Below are 22,617 nucleotides of genomic sequence, written 5' to 3' on the forward strand. Positions count from 1 at the left end.
TTTGCAACGAAACTTAAAGAATTAATAAAAAATTACATTGGTTGACTATAATTGATCCACGTGACCTAAATTGTACTATTTCCACAAAACATCGCTCATTTTCGAATTTCCTCGTTTGTGGAAGGGTGCTCCTTATTATATTGACGAGTCGTAATAACGCTGATACACGATTTGAGAATGGTTTGATGTTGCAAAATATATCATAGGAATCGCTATAAATGGTGTCTTCATTATCCCCAATTATCGCCGAAATTTTCATGGATAACTTTGAAAAAATTCTTTTTCAATCTAAATAACAAATTAATTAAATCTTACTTTTTTTGGAAACGCTATAGTAGTCTATATTTTATGTTAATTAATTATTTACATCTTAGTATAAATTTCACACTTTTTCGATTCAAAACTTTACATAATAAATAACATAATTGAAATAGACTTATATAGCAAACCCACAACTACAAACATTACAATACCAGAAGATTTTTCTCACCCATGGATCCAAAAAGCTGCTGAATTTATTTGGCTCATAGACAGTATATTGAAACTCTTATTAACACCTATTAATTATGAAAAAAGTATTATAAACAATTAAAACCTTAGCTAAAAATGAAATATTTATCGATACCAATAGCAACAATCGGACTCAGTCTCTCCAACAGAAATAAATAATTACGTTTTCGTTGCCAAACCTTGATGACTGTCAGAAAAATTAGGTAAGAGTTTTAAACGAGAAGGTTTCAGATAGCTTGTAGAGGTACGTGTTGTACTTAGAAACATACTCTCTAAATCTAAAGACAAGATTGACTATTTGGCAAAAAACGGGCTTCACCAACTTAATTGTAATGATTGCGATATTAAATGTAAAGGACAAAGCGGCAGAGAAATTAAAATGAGAGTTAAAGAACACTTGCTTAAATCGAACAAATTTTCTGAGTTTAAATATCATTTAAATGAAACAAAGCACAATTTAAATTTAAATACAACTGTGTTACACAGTTTCAACAAGCGAAGGGAATAGACTGGTTCAAAAAATTTGGAATAAAAAAATGCAAAATTAAACATGGTGATAAATAATGTAATATATTTTGATTTACCTCATTTTTAAACATGTACCTAAATAATAATTGCCATACAAATTAATCACTACTTTAAAATTATTTTCTGCCTGTATTTATTACGATAATATTTAATTGTGTTGCAATTCACATTTTTCACACGTTCAAAATGGAGCGGCATTAAAAATCAGCTGCTCATTGGAACTTTGAAAATGGATTGGCGGATTCACTCTCACAATTCATGTCGAGAGCCGTGTTTGTAACTTATTCAACCTGATCATGAGCGTTTGATGCTGAAATATGTTGTGATTGTATTTCAAGATTAATACATATCAGTCCTTTTTTATAGCAAGGATGAGAAAATAATACCCGGGGTCGTATTAAATGAGATTAGATACAATATAAAAAGTTATAAAACGAAAAGTCGTCTCCATTAATGTTTGTTATAAGTACCCTTGAAAGCTCATAAATACAAAAAAGTAGACATTTTTGGATTGGATCAGCCGGAGTAATTTTTTGTCTCCCATGTCCGGTGTTCCACTTAACAATTCATAACTCCTCTGGATTTTATTCCGTGTCGACGGTATTATAACCACTGAAATTATGCATTTTCTTCTTTAAGTTTACATCAACAACTTGTAAGTTTTTGTTATTATAAGCAAAAAAATAAGATTGAAATCAACAAAAATCTTCAAAACGTCTTATTTTAACTCCAGTTTTCGAAGCCATGGTTTGTGCAATCAGATATAGGTTATAGGGTTATAAATCGCTGCAATTTTCCTTATGCATTGGTGGAATATTTGAGTTGAGTTTTGAGTTGTTTTATTATCACTATTTTTAAGATTTTCGACAAAATCAGAGGTATTTTGGAAGCCAAAAAATTTGAGAGACAGTTTAGTCACTTTCGTGATTTTGGAAAGCAAGTTAAAATATTTCGGTTGGGCAAGAAACAAGGCTGATATTTAAGGAAGAACACTTGGACATGAGTCTAATATATATTTTTCGAGCTAGCATCACAAAAAAATGTTTCGTTAAAATCGGGGATTTCACGTCCTTACTCCTCCTTTTGCAATAAGATACTTGTATAAAAACGGAAACGAAATAAATTTATAGTTTTTTATTTTTAATAAGGAATATTAAATATAGTATATTTGTAATTGTAATATTGTATATTAAATATAGTATTAAATATAGTAAATATATTAAATTTTAATATTTAAATTAAATTAATTTTTAATAAGCGATAATACATTTTATTGTCACATAGTGTAAATAAGGAAGACAGAGATCTCTTGATTTCTATAAAAATTATATTTCTATGATTGTATTTATTTTCTGAAGTTATTGGTGTAAATTGTAAAATAAGAAAAGCAACAACCGGAAAGAGAAAAAAACGGAATGAAATTGATAAAATAAGTTTTTTTTTTTAATTTAACAAAGTCTAAATGTTTTTATTTGAATTTTATTTATTGAGACGATTTCTAAATTTTTAAAATTTAAGGTGTTTTTGTGATTAGAAGCTAATATATTGTGCTAACAATATGTAAATTTTTATTAGCTATCAATAATATAGGAGCATAGCAAGGAGTCTCATGTTTACGAACATTATTAATTGACTATAACCATTTGGTCCCCTAATTAGTTCGGGTTTGTATAGTCATCAGCGTTTGCCAGTTGAATTTGTGATTTTAGAGTAATTATTCGGCCAACATGCATAATTTGACGCTTCTTAAGCATGACATTCAACGTTCTATATGTGCTCGCGATGGTTTCATTGCTACCTGTTCAAATCTGTGGGCTGTTTAACATTCCATAGAATGTGTAATTTGGTCGGCTCAGATCACTTCGATCTGCCTGTCCTCGCTGGGTCGTGATTTTTTGTTATGTCAAATATGCTTTTACAAGGTCGTGTCCGGTGTCTTCCGCTGATTGTTTGGTTTTTTATTCATCCGGTCGGTCATTTTAATTTTTTATCGGAATTGTATTTTGAATGGTATAAATGATGTAGGTGAATTTGTGTATTTATGTGTAAATTTTATTGTTGATTTGTATGTTTTTATATTTCCACGTTCTTTAAATACCATAAATGCCATGAAGTAGCCTTGTGAGGAATAAATATATACAATAGAGGGTAACGATGCTCACGGCAGAGGGGACAAAGTGTATAAGGATCTGTTGTATGGACTTCCTTTGAGTGGATTAGTGAGTACTGTAGTTTCTTCCTATTATGTTTTTTTTCAATGGCTTTTTTATTTTTTAAGTTTCCTTTTTATTTTATTACTATTTTAATTTTTAGGCATAACAGAAAAGTCCATATTTTAAGTTTCATTTTGCTGTATTAATTAAAATAAAAAGTGTGTATTTTTGAAAATTTATTTGATTTATTTTTTGGATTTCCTCAGTTAGTCTCGTCACAGTCTGTATTGATAATTTTTTTCCCATTGCATCAGAATTTTCTTTTATTTATACGTTGCATTGCACTGTTATGACGTACTTATTCATGAATATAATGAGTGCCTCTAAAATCCTGATAGTTTTGCGTATTATGTTCTATAAATTCACTATTTTACGTGGTCCGCTTGACCAATTAATAACATTCAATTAATTAAGGTTTTAAGTTGAGATAAAAAAGTCAGTGTCACGAGCGGGGTTCGAACCCACGACCTTCGGCTTGATACGCCGCTACTCTACCACTTGAGCTATCATGGCTTCGATCCACTCAGACACCCCATCTCAACCTACAACCTTTCGAATTTTCCCATTTGCCATTTTTCAATTCATTTTTTGAATCCCGCTCGTGACACTGACTTTTTTATTTTAACCTAGTCCTTACATAGAAAGATTAATTAACTGAAGGAATTGGGACAAATCAGACTTCTAAATATAATGGAGCTAATTTAAATTTTTTCAAATGTGCTCATTATTTTTCTACGAGAGCCCACCCAATTCTTATTAAATGGTTTAATGACTATTTATATGGGAGCGAGAAACGCTTGAGGCCGTGATTTGCTTATCGGAATTAATTTTGTTTGAAAATGCCATTTTCGCAAATGAAAGCACCTCAGAGGTAAAGCATTGGAACTGGAATTGATGACTCTTCCTTTTATTGTTTTTGGCAATAACTTATTAAATTATTGTTATTTTAATTATACAGTTTAATCATACCATTGGTAAAAAACATAGGTTTTTAAGATTGTAGTTGCAATGTATATATTAATACGTTAAAAGCGTTATTTCTGATATATAAAATATCATGATTAACATGGTGAATTTTTTTAAATTTAAAATTGCTAATATTAAAGTATGTGCGCGCTTTTCTAAACCGTTGTTAAACACCATGGCAGCAATTTTAAAGCTATGCTTGTTAAACTTTCGCATAATTATAAAGAAGTAATTATCGAGGGCAAACAGAGATCAAACCAGGCATAACACCTATTGTATTGTTTGCATTGTTTTTGTCTGAAAAATTAAAAATTGCTAACCTCTGTTCTTCATTCTCATTGTAAATATGTAATTCAACAATTGAGACGAGTTTGTTTGAAATTAATTTGTACCAGGTTTTTGTTCATTAACAGTTCAGCGGATTAATTTATACAAAGAGATTTCAAATTAAAACGAAACCCTCATACAAAAGTGCCACCGGTGTTAATACGTGATATTAATTTAAAATGGGTCTAAAATTGCCTTTGCGTATTACAGCATGAAATGGGAATTATTTCAAATACAAGGGATTTAATTCGTGATTGAAGAGGAAATAGATTATTATATTGTATCGAGAAGTCGGCTGTGTGACTGACATGGCATGATGACAACGTTGGTGTGCTAGATTGAACCTTGATGAGATTCTAACCGCTACTTCGTCTGTAGAAATTCTGTTACAGATGCTCCATCAGGTTCAGATTTATAATGCGCATTAAAACTGAGCACAGCTACCGTGAAACTAATGTCCTTGCGATCCTTTATGAAACAGTTCAAACTTTTAACGATAAGCGATTTATTTAATGTGAAACTTAAATTAACGAACAGAGTAATTAATGTAACAAATTCAACCCAACTATATACTATCGGAGGAGCCAGAGGCCGCAACGGTTAAGGCGTTGACATGGTTCACTGTAAGGGTTCCGGGTTCGAATCTCAGCGGCATTGAATTCGAATCTAACGTACAAAATTGTTTTTTTTCAAAAATACCCGGACCCTTAGGATATGACTTCTACAGTTGTGAAACTTTATTACAGGCATATTATATAACTAGAAAGATCGCGGCGGCCTAATGGTATTACAAATACAAAAAATAATTTGTAAAAAAATCTGTATAAAACAACACAAATTGATATTTAGAATGTCTCCAAATAAAATCTATTGCTGAATTTTTAAATATATATTTACTATGACGAGATCAAATGACCGAAGGATGAAGTGGAGTAGTAGTTTAGTCAACATACGACACATATTCCAGGGCTACTGCCAGCAGCAAAAATCATATGTGACCAAATCACAAATGGAGAACTAGTACGGTGGCGAACACTGAATAAGGAGACAAAACACACTGCAAAGTCTAAAAAGACAATTCATCTTGTCCCACGTCAGCGATAGAAATTGCACTCGAACAGAAAAGATGGCTTTTTTTATTGTTCAAGAAAAAAACATGCACAATACGTGGATATAACATGTTGATAAAACAATTATATAAACAAAATGAATACCTTTTTAACATATTATTTTAACAATTCCAAAGATAAAAGCTAAATGTTTTATTTATTTATAAAATTAATAAAACAGTCTCTGAGGTCTTCTTCTACCTTCTAACTGTTATTCGGAAACCGGCCAGGATAATTAGGCGTGCTCTGTGTCTTCTGAAAAAGTGGGCATTCTATGACGAGATGAGAGAATGACCTGGCTTCATGGGCTTGCTGGGAAGTCTTCAGCCCGAGACGGTGTAGGTATACGTTGCAGTTGACATGACCCGTTAACCTTGTGTGAACTTATGGTTCTGTGGAATTTTAATTTAGTTCCTTTTTTTAATTGAGGGTAGATACTGCCAGGTCTTCCCTTCTGTGAGGTACACCACATCTCTTCCCACTTGTCAATGGCTATCTGAGTATACCGCATCTTGGGACGATTGCAATACGTTGTCGGCGTTTTCGTCCCTCGCAGCTTCCTTAACCAAATGGACTGCTTCTTTGTCGTTCTTCGTTGTCACTTATTCCTAAATGAGCTTTGCCCCAATGGAAAATTACCCATTTCCTTAACGGTGATCAGGTATTGATTGGTTTCTACAAGAAAATCATGAGTTTTTTTAGAGTAAAGAGGAATAAAGGAAAACGTGAATAAGCAAAAGATGGCTATAACAGTAACTAACAAAACGGAAAGCTCAACTTCACAGCCTCTACCAAGTTGTATATAACAGAGATCTTTGGAAGAATAGCAACCTCAAGTTTCAGGAAGGCGCCCTAAAACTTTATACTGATGGATCAAAGATGGTTGAAGGTCGTCGGTGGCCGCAACGGTTTAGGCGTTGACACGGCGCTCATCACTTTAAGGTGAAGGTCCCGGGTTCGAATGCAGGAATGCTGGATATACTTACAAATGGGCTTTTTTTCAAAAACACCGGCACCCCGAGGGTTGATATGACCTCTGCTGATGCGAACCCTCGTAAAAAAAAGATGTTCGAGAAATAGGTATAGGGTAAAGGGGCCGAATTACACCCTAGCAAAACCCTTGGACTGGTTCACAGCTTAGGCCCATACAATCTAACTTTGTGCCTAGGGGTTGATGGAGAAGAAAAGTACAGGTGCACGGATATACCTATTTTCGGAGAGTCAGACAGAAATTTAGCTCCAACTAGTCTGCGATTAGTTATTTTTATAACCAAACGTCAAAATGTAAATACATTAAAATTTAGGGTGGTGAGTTTATTTGTTACCAGTGCAGTTGAAACAATTTTTTCTGTCATATTTATAAAAATAAATTTTTGAAAACATTGAATGTTGAAAAGAAAATAATTTAGAATAAAAAAGCGTATTCAATGATTTCCAATCTGTTTGGCAAGATTGTAAGAGCGTATGTAGTTTTTTTTTTTAACTTTATTGTCATGGAGCAAATGGTTAAGTTATATTCCCTCCTGTTTTCCTGTTGGGGCAGCGCCAAACGATTTGTCATCGTGATTCATTTGACTATCATTCATAATGCTGGAAAAGATGTAAAGGGTTGCCGGGCAGTGCCGTGAATGATTGCTGGTACGCAGTTCAAATTATCAGACCGGTGACTTTTTAACGCCTGACGCGACGGTTCGATTCGAATACAAATTGCCCAAACTCGATTCTGGTTAATAAGTCTATTTTTCCACGTCAAACACAAAATTTTCCAGTTTCAATTAAACAATACAAATTGACAGCACATTGTCATATTTCATATTAATTCATAAATCAAAATGAATTTGAATCGATAGGTATGAAAGACTTTTACTAGTTAGTTGCTAGCGCGGATGTGTCCGTTTTCTTTCATAAATTGATAAATTATATATTGCATATATTTTATTCCAGTCTGCCTACCCTGGTGTGTTGGCCCGACAGGCGTGTTAATGCATTTCGCCATCTTCAGAATTGGGTCTGTGTAATTTCTGTAAAGTCAAGTTTGGTTTCTACAAATGGAAGGATGCCTTGGTGGTCTAAGTCTTTTTTATTGTCCCGGCTTGAATGGTCGACGGTCTTATTTATCGTTAATTCTTGGAATTTTGTGTGGTATAAATCTATATTTGAACTGTTGTTAATTTGCGTGTTATTTATTATTTGTAGTGTTATTAAAAAAACAAGCAAAAAAAAAAAAAAAACGCACCCCGTCCTTCATTACCATATAAAAGAGACTTGACGACCAGAAATCTCGCAGTCCCAACAGTCAAAATGGCGAAATGTCGAATTGCCTTTGGTAAACTAACATAGCGAGAATATACAATCAAACAAAAATGACAATACCAAATGATAGGTTCAACAGTCGTATATCACACAGATCTCAGCATATCTTCTGCTTTTTAAAGTATTTATATCTTACAATCAATGGGAAAATTGAATAAAATCTAACTTCATAGTTTTGTTAAAATTTGCTGCTTAACAAGTAGTCGAAGAAAAAGTTAATTATTAACTTTAAATTACTAAAAGCGTAATTTAATTTAAAATAATTTACTTGAATTGTGATTAATTCCATTGGATTGTTTACGAAATAAGAAGAAGCCCCTCAACATCAATGCTTACAAAGTAATCCCTCAGACGGCGTTTTAACGAAAGTTTTGTTTAAGTATTAAGACTTAAGTTACCAACATACAGAAACAATTATAAACAAGGGAAGTTTATTATTCATGACTTTTAAAATTTTTGTCTGTTATTTTAAAACTTTTTGCAACAACGTAAAATAGATTATTTAATTAACTAACGTGTTATACTGAAAAGATAAATTCCCTGTATTCGTGCTCATATCAGCATAGACTCTTATCCTACTCTGTCATAATTAAATTTGCACAGTACGGAAAATAATGCGTGTTTTTTGGCCCAACTTTCAAATAAATCTTTTACGAACATAATAAATAATTTATCAATTCTTTGGAACTGCTTTAAGTAATAAATAATTGCAATACACTTGGAAAATAATTCGTAATATGTTTGACTTAATTCTACCATGGAAAAACAATTATACATCATATTGTCTAAAGATATTTTGGTTAAATTAGTAGTATTTTAGATAGTGTTATCACAAGCCTTCTCCTTTTTTGTCGTTATTTTACCGTAGGCAATATATAAACGCCGTATACTTATAAAATTCATAATATCTATGGAAAATAAAAACTATCTTACATCGCATTGTCCGGCAAATATTTTGATTAAATAAATAAATAGTATACATAACATTAGTGTATCCTCCCATTACCTCTCTCTCTCTCTCTCTCTCTCTCTCTCTCTCTCTCTCTCTCTCTCTCTCTATCTATCTATCTATCTATCTATCTCTTTCTCTGTGATGTTATTTTACTGAATTTTTGATTACTAATTTTTCCGAGTAGCAGCCAAGTTATAATTATGGTACATAAATTTTGGTTGTAATAATTTGTTTCATTTTACTAAATGCTTCTGCAGTTTAAGCAACAAAAATTGTCAACAAAGCATTATTTGTGGATACAAAGCGAAAATCCAATTTTTTAAATTTAAAATTGAATTAGTCACACTCAGAACAATATTTGATAAAAGTCTACAATTGTAACCATTTTTGTCTTACTTGTTTAAGAAAAATTAGTATCAATTTTAGGCTCTATTTTGTTTAACTGTGTTGGTAAGTATTTGTCTTCCTTGTTACAATTTTTAAATCCAATAAATTATTGCTTTGTCAGTTTTAAGCTAAAAGAATTTTGAAATAGAAAATTTGCAATCGAACGAACGTGAATCACATATTTGTACTTGGCTAATGAAATGCATAGAGTTATACATGAAATATTTTGTATTTAAGATGTAAATAATAGACATAAAATAAAATTCATAGTGTTACCATGTAAATCTTATACAGCAACAGTCAACTTTGTCTTAACATTAAATGATTAATTTGACAAAAGGTTTAATTTAATGGCTTATGTTTATGATTCATTTCTCCCAGTACGTTTTCAGTCAATTTCAATACATTTTTCCTGTTTCACAATTTCAGACTTGTTTATTACCACTAGACAGTACACTTTTTAAAATTTCATTGAATAATTGAACCATTGAATCTTTAACAATCCATTTTTTTTCTTTTTTTATTTTTAAGTTTAAAATGAAGCACTCTATTTCTTATTGTTCAGAAAATTATCAAGCGTTTTTTCAATGGATCATATGGCAAACACATTTTCGTTCTTGCATGTCTCAACCAGATTAATAGAAATATAAAAACACAAGATAAATGTTCAGATCTAAATTCCAAATTAAGCAGTCAAGCATGGCAAAGCGACTTACAAATCTGATATTAGTAAGTATTCTTCAGTTGCAACCTCTTCGCGTTTTTTATTCCAAAACGGTAAATTTAACACGTATATCAAAACTATAACAAAACGACTTGGGATTTATTCATAGCACAAAGGGTTTTCTTTTTTAATGTTTTGATTATGTATGATAACGTTTGTACTAAACTAATGTCCTGATTAGTTTCTACAATATTGACGGTTCAGATCGTAGTTAAACGTTAAACCTTTTTACCATATGATTCAATATTAATAAATTTTGTTTAAAACATATATTACCGCGAGATCGAATAAACAACAAAACATGTGAACGATAAAATAAATTTTTGTCTAGAGTAAAATCAAACTGGAAACCCATGTTTTATTTATTACAACCAGCAAACCTATTTTTTATTTATCAATAGCAAAACAAAAATGTTTCATGAAAATAGAGTTGTAGATTTGAAATCTCTCCTAAAGTGCTTTTGCTCTCAGCGAGAAGAGTCACGTGTGATAAGGGTTTTTCGGGATAAAATATTTTATTCCACGTTTTCCCGAGACTAGTTTACACCTCTCCAATATTTCACTCTCGAAAACGTGTTAGTTAGCTTTTATTCTCTCTCTTTATGATTTGAAAAATACCTGTTCTATCACTATTATTGAGTAGTTGTTTAAATTAATTGCTCAATGTTCTGTTTTGTCATCAAGGATGTGGTAAATGAGAGATATTTTTAATTTTAATTCTTCGCTAGTTTTCAGCACTTTATTGTACCTTCTACCTAGGGCTCTACAACAGGATATATCATAAATTTTTTATTTTAACCAATTTAAACCCCCCCCCCCCCAAAAAAAAAGAAAGAATAGACTTAAATAAACATAAATTCTTTTATTTTTATATATACACTAAAATATTTTCATTTTGTCATGTCACCTTTCCAACTATGAAGTGACTAGTCTTATTTATACAAATATCACAGATAGCAAAAGTAAAAACAACAGTAACTGTCAGGAACCGTTTACATCATCTACTGACTTCTAGCAAATTTCCCCTCTTCTTTTCATTTATTGACCATACTAAATTATTAGCTATAAACCTACTTTCGTTCAACTATCTTTTTCCATAACATAAATTACCGTAGGAATAAATAAATAAATTAAAATTTATTTCATTGGAAACATCCCTGCTGATAACTAAAAGAAAATTAAATGCATAAGTTGTTTGATAAATCGAGAAAACATAATTGTTTAATATTTGTCTATAAACTATTGTAAATATACTAATTATGAATCTATTAAAATTTACGGATTGAATTACAATCTAGTATCAACTAAAATTTCACATTTCGCAAATTCTCGAGCCATTCGTTTTCAAGTACGTACGTATTCATTGCTACAATAGAAAATTTAAAATTTAAATTTTTTCCAATCATACTGAAAACACAAACAGGCAGCCTTTTGGCATTTTATACGTAGTATACAGTTCTATTTAAATGTTTTTGTATTGTACCATTAAAGAAATAAACTGAGTATTTGAAAATAGCATAGAATGACGAAACCTCTTACATACCTTCAAAACTGTTAAAAAAAGGCCTAGAATAGAGTGTATCAAACAATCCATATAAAAAAGGGACAAAAAAACCAACAAAATACATTTGTATATAACATGTTGTATGATCAAATAAAAATTGATAGATTTTAAAGGAAAAGTGATTTTTTTAAAATTGATAAATGTAGACAATGTATGACAATATTCAAAGTATGATTTTAAAAATATTTTTTGATTTAAAGGATACATTCCCGATAAGGCGAATGTTTTCCCAGCGCTTTCGTGACAATCCTACTGATCAATATGGAGCTAACCCTTTTCCAATTACACAGGGATGCAATCTTCGATCAAAAATGGTAAGTTCAATGTTTTAAAAAATTATTTGGACAAACCAAATTTAAGCAAATCATTAATGAAATTAATATAATTTTAACTTGATATAATTGTAGTTTAGGTTAAAAAGAAAATGTAATAGATATTTTATGATTTTAAGTTCCATGGTGTTTTGCGTTAAGCTAGTCAGAAATTTGATTCTTTGATATTACGAATACTTTTTAGCAGGAGTCAGGAGTATTTACGTGGGACGCGTCCACCATGTCCCAAGAGGAGCCGAATGATTCATATCGTAAATCGCACGAGGCTAAAGAGGAAGATACTACTCATACCATGGACCCTAATTCATCCATGTGGAGAACCATAACCAGCGACCATAAAGAAATTGAAGAAAAGCCTAAAGATCAGACTCTGAGCATACAGAATTACTACAGGGATCGTTGGATCCAAGAGCACAAAGAAAAACGAAGCGACACCATAACGAAGCAAGCCGTTAAGATCTTTTCCGATGAACCTGCTCCTCAGCAGAATCCAGGGCAGACTCCACATGAAGCTTCTATCTACAGGAAACTCGCAAATAGGAAGATTCCTCAAGTAAACAAATCGTACGACCCTGAAAAGGATGGAGGTTCCGATTCGATCGAATCTATTAAAATCAGTCGGCGTATCAGTGCAGACCAGTTCGACGACGACGATTTCAAAAGCATTCCGCAGGGAAATCGCTGCTACAGCGGTGGTTTGAATGGTACATGCGCTTTCCGCCCTCCTGAATTAACTGTAGGCGCGATACAGAACCAGCCTTATACCACTCCACGATTCCAACTGCCCGAGTACAGCTCTGCACACAAGAATAGCCAGAAAGAGCACCAATTCTGCCATCAGGAAAAGGAAATGCAAACGAACGCACAAAACGCGTACAACGCTGTCCCTCAAAATAATCAAATGAAATATGCTCAGCAAAATATGGAAAACTGGTCCACGATAATCGACGTCAAGGCTCCAGCGACGAGTAAAACGTGGACTGCACATAAACCAGAAGCTAAACAGGACTCAAACCAAGGCAACGCAGTAATCCAAACACAAGATCCGATTGTTACGTTTAAACCGGATATGTAAATCCGATTCACCATGTGATGGTTTCAAGCAATTGTGTCATTAAATGTTTCGGTTTTTTATATTTTTTAAATAAATTGTACACTGTATGTTTAATTTATTTCAAAACCTAAAGCCTCAGCCACATGCAAATTTCACTCTTTTTTTAAATCCATGTGGGTATATGCGCATATACAGGATGTCCTTTTTTGATGGCTCGGCTGAATTTCTCTTGAACCAAGGACGCAATAAAAAAAATTCGTGTTTAATATTTTTTAGACTAGTTCAAATGTTTACCTTTTTTTAGAGAAAAATTATACAGGGTACCTCAGGCTCAATTAAACTTAAAAATTTCAAGTACGACACTACATGTCCTGCCACTTCATTTTAAATGATTTTTTACGCAGAAAATAATGGTGCAATTGGATTATAAATTGGTCAAAAAATGACAAAATTAAGGCAAAAACCGGCAGCGTAATTTCGGCGAGTAGTGGAATATTTGACTGCACTTCGCGAAAGTCCGATTTCCTCTCTTCGAAATCTTGGAAGGGTTTTTTCAAAAAATCTAATTAGAGATGTACTCCGGACTTACAATTGTAAGCCGTATTGCTCTTATATTTTCAAGGGGTATCTGATTATGGCAGGCTTATAACGTTAATGCGTTAATGAGGCTGACGAAAACGTTTTTCCATACATTCTATGGACTGATGAATCCAAGTTCACCTCTAATGGCACTCTAAACCGTTGGAATTTTCGGATGTGGGCAGAGGAAAAGCCGAGAATTTCGTACTCTTGTCATCATCAGGAGGTTCGCAGTATCAATGGTATGGACTTCTCGGGAATAAATTAATTGCGCTTTATTTCTGCGAAAATAATTTAAATGGTGCTCAGTTCCTCAATTTTTTGAGGGAGGATTTACCAACATTATTAGATGATGTTCCTCTGCAACAACGACAAAGAGTGATTCTCCAGGTTGATGGATGGCCCGCACATAATTATTTGCAAGTGAGACGTTATTTGAATCGACACTTCGGAGATAGGTGGGTAGAACCTCACGGCCCGATCTCTTGGCCTCCTCGGTCACCCGATTTAACTCCATTTTAGTATTTTCTGTGGGGTCATTTAAAAACCGATATCTTCGCCAATCATAACCCAGTAACATAATTTGAAGACCTGCGGCAAAGGATGGACAAAGAAACTGCTTGTCAATCCATCCCCCTGACTTTATCGCTCTCAGGTCAAGTGTGGTTAAAAAGAGCAAATCTTGTCAATTGGCAGTTACAACATGAAATGTTATTAATAAATAGCAAATCAAATGTTTTTTTTTTCTTTTAATTTTTGCCACAACTTAGTCATTTTTGGATGATGTCCGATTGCACCATTGTTTTCAGCGTCACAAATCCTTTGAAATGATGTGTCAGGATGTATAGGGTGAAATGTTGAAGTTAAACTGGGCCTGAGGTACCCTGTATAATTTTTCTCAAGAAAAGTTAAAAATTTCAGACTAGACTAAAAGATATTAAATACGCATTTCTTACCTTTTTGACAGTGTCATTGGTTTAGGAGAAATTCAGTCGGTCCATTTAAAAAAGGACACCCTGTATATGTGAAATGTGAATATATATCCACTTTCGCAAAATTACAAGGCACTCTAACTACAAATTGTATGCTTAAGCCTTTTTTAACACTAGAAATCATATAGTTTTTGTCAAATTACCTGGATATTTTTTGACTTTTATCATTATATATAGGGAATATTGACGAAAAATACTTATATAAAGCGAAATGAAATAATTCCTCTGATACAGGATTAATAATGCACAGCTGTGTACGTCTGTACACTTAGCCGAACACTCGGGAGGTAAATATGAATGAAAGAAAATTTAGCCAGCAAACGTTTCTCATGAATTATACTCATTTCAGATAATTCGGGGGGCGTCAGATAAGAAATTCCACCCCTCTTTCATACAATTTATTAAAGCTGATATCATTAAATACAGATTTTATTCTTTATTCTGCAATGTCATGAGTGTTATTGATTCAATATGATTCTGAGTCATAGATGGAAAAACGATTTTTGTTAATAGAATATCTAGTCCAGGGGTGCTCAAACTTGAACTGCTGGCGATCTACCTCAATATTTTTAGACTACTTACGATCGACTCTGAGAGGCTGCAAGTGTGTGTGATGCAGGGTTGTCGTACATACACGATACACCCTACCTACCTAGGTAGGGTGTACCGTAGCATATATAGATATTAGCTTTCTGCAATTTATAGGTACATTATTTTAGTCAAGGTTTGGGTTAGGTTTAGTTAGGTTCTTCTCTACAATATCAATGAAAAAACTCATAGTTATTCAAAATTGCGAGTTTATTGGTTGTTACAAAACAAAAGAGTTACATATGGTGTTAAACTTAACTAAGGAGTGGCTTTGGATGTTGAAGCGTGGCACTGCATGTCCTCAGCATACTTTTCATAAGATGGTACGTAACCACTGAGTGCTAATCGCAAGCATGATGACATATGATCGTCAGTTAGTCGATTGCGATATTTTGACTTAATTATCTTCATTTCAGAAAAATTTTTGTTGCAATGCCCATAATTTCCTCCGTGTTTAAAACTTTTGAACACAAAACTTGTTGATGTATAATGCAATGGAATGAAAAAAATGAAGGGAATTCTTCATTAGCTCGACACAATGCCACAAAACCGTTTTTGTTTCCAGTCATTGCTGGTGCTCCATCGGTTGTAATGCACACTAATTTATATATTGGTAGCTCGTAGTTTTTTACAAAATTGAAGAAAACGTCATATATACCTTCGCCACGGGTCTTCCCCTTCAGAGGAATGATTGTCAAAAATTCTTCCTTAGCCAACATGTCATTGAATACCATCCGAATAAAAATACACAGCTGGGCAGTGTCTGTCATATCGGTGGATTCGTCGAACTGTAAAGAAAAGTATGTACATTCCATGATATCATGTTTTAGTTTATCTGCGATGTCCTGACTCATGACTTCAATACGCCTTGTGACAGTCGGACGAGATAACTGAAGTTCTCTAATAGCAGACATGATTTCTGTTTTATTTTTAAAATCTCCAAATAAAGTCTCACCCGCTTCAATAAATGCTTCCTTCACCACCGATCCATCTTCGAATGGTTTCTTGTATTTCGCCAATATATGAGATATTTTAAATGACGCGATCGTAGCAGCTTTTGATTGTTTGGCTGGTCTTGTGAACATGGATTGTTCTTTTTTCAAACAAGATATCAAATCACTTACTTTTCGTTTTCTTAATTCACTCTGTGGCGGAAAATCCTTTTCATAGTTTTTATGAACCGTTTTATGATGCCTCTCTAAGTTACCACGCTTAGGTATTGCAACTGACGCACGACAAATAACACAAATGCACTTATCCTTCACCATACAAAAGAAAAATTCTTCCTCCCAATCCTTATTAAAATGATACGTTTTCGATTTCACTGCACTCATTTTCCACTATTTAATAATAAACTTTGTATCGACGTAGTATCGCCATCAAGTTACAATTCAGAATGACTCCAATTCCTGCAGGCACAACATTTATATCGGCGTGAACGAAAGTCTCGAATGTTCCCGTCAAACGCGCCGCCCGAAACTAGACTGTACTGTCTCTCGTTGTTTCTAGACTAGACTGTACTGTCTACTAGTCTAGAAACAACGCGGCTTTTCTTTGACAAGTGCCGCGCGTTCCTTTGATAAAGCCACCTTTTGCCGCAAGCAGTGTTATTTTATTACGTAATACATTTTTGTAGTTTAGTTACCTACCTACTTATTAAAAATTTTTTTCTTCTCGAGATCCACTCAAAAAGCACTCGCGATCGACTGGTCGATCGCGATCGACCGTTTGAGCACCCCTGATCTAGCCGATATAATTTAGACAGAACGAAATTTTATATGTGAAATGTTAACTTCTGAATGATTAAACGATGAACATAAATCGTCTCTGCGGCAGAGAAAAAAATTCTTTTTGTCATAAATGATCCAGAAGCGAATGGGGAATGAATAAAAATCGAAAGGAAAATTTATCGGTTGTATTTCTTTCGTGTAAACAGAACGGATGTCCCGTTTATCTGATCACATGCCGTTAAAAAAGAATTTCTTTGTCGAATGTCAACAAGAGTCAGGAAATGGCAGATAAAACGAATGTGCAATGTAGACTGAAACGACTTGAGTATTGTGGGCATGTAGTAGTCTAACGAACCTGACACCGCCTACGGAATAAAAGGGTGCGACCACGTTGCAACTTAACACGTTTATTAGTTTAAGACGAGACGAGGGCCGACTCACAAGAAAGCTTCGAGGTCAATTAATTTAACGAGGTTTTAGCGGTGGACCTGTAATCAATAGGCGCGGCTATGGTCCTTCGGTGTCCACATATTGCACGCACAGCGGATTAACACTCGTTAACGGGTTGGTTCTGTCCAAAGTAAATACTGAATCGACTGATGAAAATTTATAGCCGCTGAAAAAGAAACGAGTGTAGGTCGAAGGGTGGGTGAAATGGAAAAAATATGACAGCAAAATAAACTCGATTGTATAGGGAAGAATGAAAATATCGAAAAGATGTTTTCACCCTGCACCGAAACGGAAGTGATGGAAATACGCATTGGCAGCACTTCTCGGCGTAGGCTGGTCATTGATGGATAAAGGTGACAGTCTGAAAATCACTCAAAGAAACTTTCTAAGGAAGAAAACTTCACGTCATAGAGTACAATGTTCAAGTTTACAAAATGTGACAGTCAGCAAAATGAAATGCGCGATTCTCCAATAAAAATAACCTTAAACATAATGGTAAAATTTTGACTTTCATTAGACACTCGTTCGATTGATGTTAAATCGAGCTGTCCGTACTCAAACATTATCAACAGTTGAATGACATTGACATATTTACCTATGATAACAAATTATTATGATTATCGTAACTGGATTATCATTTTTAAATTCGGATAGATTATTAAATATGAGCTAAACAAAATCTCACAAAAAACATTTTTACAAGTTAGTAGTACGGGTCATTCCTTTAAATCTGCATGAGTAGATAATAAAGGAGAAAATGAAATACTGCAGAAAAACACGCAAAAACCCTATACGTGAAGAATAAAATAAATTTCTATATGAAGCCGCGATTTGCTTACAATTGGAATAAAATCGGGGAGTCAAAATGAAAAGTTTGTGGCATGGGCAATCGAAGTCACGGTAGCTCAAGTGGTAGAGCAACCGTGTATTGAGCCGAAAGTCGTGGGTTCGAATCCCGCCTTTGACAAAAATTTTTCATTTCGAAACAATTGTGTATAATTAATTGAAAATTTTATTTTGTTCTAATAATATAAATTACCGTCTAAATTAACTTTTTCACTGATATACTGTAATTTGGTCATCATATCATATCTATAATCAATTTGTACTTTTTATCCTCTCTTCACTGGTTTGGTCTGTAAGATGCGTTTCGGTATTTCCAATTCCAGTGTGTCTGCTATTTTTGTTAATCCAACTTCCTTGTCAGTACTTTTAGAGGACTAAGTTTAATTGTCGTTTTTTGGTCATCAGTGCTTTGTCTTTTTAATTGGCATAGTGTTTTGAATGGTAATGTTCAATGGCAAACTGTCATTAATTTGTGTGTTTATGTGTTATTAGTGGTAAATGTGCTGTGATTGGATATTTATCGCAATTTTATCTAAATGATTTTATAGTATGCCCTTTCGATCTGTATTTTATGACAATGAACGAATCATAACCCAAAAAGGCAGATCAAAGTGATTGGTAACGATCAAATTTAAAATCTCTTCTGTAGTTGAAATGTGATGTGCAGAAGTGCTTTTTTTCTGTTCATTTCATATTACATTTAGAAACAAACCGAATTGATACTTTAAGTATTCACAGAATATAATAAACGTATTTTGTGTGGATTGGGTCACTATGGTCATGAGACTATTTCCTCCATTAGAATTTTTAAACACATGCATTAAACTACAACAATAAAATGTTACGATGACATTTGTAACTAAATTAATTTGTGATATTGTTTAATAGCTGGTGTTCAAATCTCGATTATTTCATGTTTAAATATTTTATGGAGTTTTCCAACCAAATATGTAAAACATTTAATTTAATTTTTTTCCAAAAGAACTGTAATTATAAAAAACTTTCATTTGTTAGTTGTAACTACATGTTGTAGCAAATATGTAAAAATGATTTACTGGAATTACACAGACACACCGAAACGCTCCTGACATCCAACCCCGCGAGGATAAGCAGACCAAGATGATCAATAAGGGCCAAAAAATAAGTTTATGCTATAGAAAATAAGTAAAAAAATGAATGAGCTACAAATATTTGTAGATAATTGATTGGCCATTTTAATCAAATAAAATTTTCAAATAAACTGGACTAAAAGAAAAATATATAATTTGCAGAAAATGTTACTGTTCAGTTAGTTTTCAACTATTTGACGTACTAAAAATGTTTTTGGTTCGTTGACTAGCTTAACAATTATAAACAGGAAATAAAGTAAAATCAACTTCAAACTTGTACTACTACGTATACTATGTATTTATTACGTTGAAATCTTGACTAACTGGAACTTTTAGAGAAATCTGTATCGCAATTAGAGGTCCTAAGGTCACTCTTTCAAAGGTGCTAATTCATTGCCCTATTTATCAAAAAATTATAATAATACATAGCTCTAGCCGTAAATTTGTAAAAATACTTTTAAACATTAAATCTGATTTGTAATCAATCTTGAAAAATATTTGTATTTTATCAAATTTGAGTTTATTTAATAAAAAACGAGCAGAGATGAAGTTAAATTTAAAGAGGACACTCAGTTCCTTTGTCTGGTTTTCGAGGAATCCCTTTTATCAGAAACAAACTAATTAATTATTAATTTAAACACTAAAAAGTATGTAAATATATTCATGATATTTGACGGAACAGTACAAAGTATAGTTAAAATTGAGATTAGACGTGACAACAAACAAAAATCATTTTCAAACGTGAGAGTTTAAATACTTCAAAAATCTTGCAATTATGTGATTTTTTAAGAGAAATTTTCAAAATTTAAGTTTTCAAAGGTTAAAAATTAAGAATAATTTAAAAATACAATAAACCATTTTGAATTGAGCGGAAGTTCCTGGGGATCTAAAGGAGGTGATTCGTATAATAAGTCTAGCTTTAGGTTAAGCGCTCGGATCTTGGTATAAATTCGAGTTCAGCAACTCCCATAGGTCGTAAACCTGATAAATATCTTATCCAGGTGGTTAATGATTTTAAAAAGCTTCCCTTTATTTCTAGGACAGGAGTGTTTTCCAGGCTGTTCGCTGGAAAGGGGGAATGAAGAGACGCCAACCATGAAATTAGCCTGGCGTATTTATTCCAAAGGCCGAATCTATTTGTCACTCCAGTGTAAATATAGCGAGTTAGTGTCGTTAGATGGCTCCCAAGGGCATGTAAAAAAATTTAGAGGCCCATTACTCATTATCTCGTTAGCTCTAGGTTGTTCTCAGCCCGCTATCTGTTCGGTGTCTGGAAGCGATGATGAATCAAACGACGGCTCGTCAGGAAATTAACTCGCGAGAGCTTATACCGTCACAAGGCATTAATAAGCGGAGTGCTCTCAGAGGGTATCCACGTTTATGAGATGGAAATGAATGCCTTCGAGAAATCCTTGTTGTTCTATTAACTCTCGACGGTAACCCGAGAAAACTTTTGGACAATTAACTCATTTGTATTTAGAAATATTGCCAAAAGTTTTAACTACTCTTTTCAAAGCGGCACCTTTTTTGATTGTAACTTTTCCAAAATTTAATTCATACCTGAAAGGAAAAATGAGATTACGAGACCATGTAACGGTTGTCCATTGTCTTCCCAATTTTAATCTAACTTTTTAATTTAAATTTTGCACTGATATGTTATTAATTATATTAAACAAAACGTAAAATCTTTAACTGGAACGTTTTTGAAAACTAAAATATATGTTAGAACTCTTAGGGAAAGAAGTATGAAGTTCTGGTTTGATTATTATTATTATTTACGAGGGTATTTCAACTACGAGGTTATATGAACCCTCGGGATGCCGATATTCTTGAAAAAAGCCTATTTGTAAGTATGTCGGGTTTGAATGCAGGGCCGCTGGATTCGAACCCGGGACCTTTACTTTTACCTACCAGTGATGAGCACCGTCTTAACGCCTAAACACCGGTCACCGACGCCCCTTGTGAAGTTCTGAATTACATCTGATCTATCAGAGAAAAGATTTGACTTTCAAAATCCTTTCATCATAATTATTGAAAACAGAACAGAATGTAACGAGACATGAAAAGAAGAAAAACCTTTTGACTGTTTTAAGGTTTAATGTCTGCTTAAACACGGGAAAAGTAACGGGCATGAAGGAACCTGCTATCACATGGCTCTTGGATCCTTCAAAAAAATTTTTAAAGGCAAATCGTTACCCATATAAACATGTGCACATGAAATAACAAACATCTACAATGTGCTACAATTGCTTTATAATATCCAGGCAGTTATGAAGGCTCTGCCAGCCTACGAGATCAATTCAAAACTTATCTACAACTGCCTGAACATCCTAAACATTTAACGAACTCACCGAACATTTAACGAATTTTCCAGGGCATCAGTCAGTAAAGATCGATAACAATATACGAAACTTTAAGTGCTAAAGGGGGAATCCCCTTCGAATGGGGTAAAAAAATCAAACATCCCCACATATAAAAAGATGATGGATGGGAATTGCATGCGTTTGATGAAAATACGGTGGTATGTTGTACTTTGGAGTTGTTCCATGTAGCAGGGCTGTTTACTCTAAGCTTACACTCAACAGGTCGAGTTTATGGAGTTTTAAAAGGAAAATAGAACGCATCGTTCAACTGAAATTAAGCGATGCTTTCTGAACAATTCTAAACGCAGCTTAGCGCATAGAAGGAAATAACAGTTAATAATTTCAGAAATTAATTTGTAATGCACATAGTGTGTAAAGAAAGGCGTAATCAAATGCACGAATTCCATGGATTATATACGTTACTTCTAGTTCATTTATAAATATTCGACTGGCACAAGCCTCGTTTTATTATTGTAACTAGTAGTATTAAAAAAGTTGAAAGGAAAGCAGTAGCCATCCATTAGATGTTGATTCCTTATGATGGATAGACAGGGTGTCCACCCATTTAATTCGGAAACAACTAACTTTAGCAAAAAAATAATGGTTTTATAGTTTTGGCTAGGAGTTACCAAACCAAGTTAATTAAGGTACCCAAGTTAATTTGGGGTAGGAATCATTGGGTATCAAAATAAGTGAGAACACACTTTTTGCTCGCAAAATAAAAAAAATTGGCCATAATTAAAAAATGTTCGATCCCATCAAAATTTTTCTCTCAGTAAAAGTGGCATTAAATAATTTTATTAATTTTTAATTTAAGAATCGAATTCCACAATAAAAATATGGGATTATTATTTAAAATAACAAAGTTAGTCATTTCCCAGCTAGTTGAGAAGTTATGTTAAATCTGTGAACACCACGCGATTACTAGCTAAAATTAACTTGAGGGATTGTATAAGATCATTTTTTCCTTAAATTAATGTT

The 22,617-nt window shown here is 33.2% G+C and overlaps 1 protein-coding gene across 2 annotated transcripts; it reads left to right on the forward strand.

Moving 5' to 3' along the window:
- Positions 1 to 9,826: 9,826 nt before the first annotated feature.
- LOC106668674 lies at positions 9,827 to 13,086 on the forward strand. Of its 2 annotated transcripts, none has more exons than XM_014397641.1 (3): positions 9,827 to 10,034; positions 11,794 to 11,907; positions 12,113 to 13,086. In XM_014397641.1, the coding sequence occupies exons 1-3, from the start codon at positions 9,969 to 9,971 to the stop codon at positions 12,998 to 13,000; spliced, it is 1,068 nt and encodes a 355-aa protein (XP_014253127.1). In that variant the 5' UTR covers positions 9,827 to 9,968; the 3' UTR covers positions 13,001 to 13,086. The 2 variants fall into 2 exon arrangements, with proteins under 2 accessions (XP_014253127.1, XP_014253126.1); XM_014397640.1 differs by having other exon boundaries at positions 9,828 to 10,034; positions 12,110 to 13,086.
- Positions 13,087 to 22,617: the final 9,531 nt, after the last annotated feature.

This window comes from Cimex lectularius, unplaced genomic scaffold (assembly GCF_000648675.2).
Source record: "Cimex lectularius strain Harlan isolate CLEC.00 unplaced genomic scaffold, Clec_2.1 scaffold7, whole genome shotgun sequence".
Lineage (NCBI taxonomy): Eukaryota > Metazoa > Arthropoda > Insecta > Hemiptera > Cimicidae > Cimex > Cimex lectularius.

Coding starts and splice junctions, on each gene's coding strand:
- LOC106668674 (XM_014397640.1), top strand. CDS start 9,969: ATGTTCAGATCTAAATTCCAAATTAAGCAGTCAAGCATGGCAAAGCGA. Junction 10,035..11,793: donor GACTTACAAATCTGATATTA/GTAAGTATTCTT, acceptor TTTGATTTAAAG/GATACATTCCCGATAAGGCG. Junction 11,908..12,109: donor GCAATCTTCGATCAAAAATG/GTAAGTTCAATG, acceptor AATACTTTTTAG/CAGGAGTCAGGAGTATTTAC.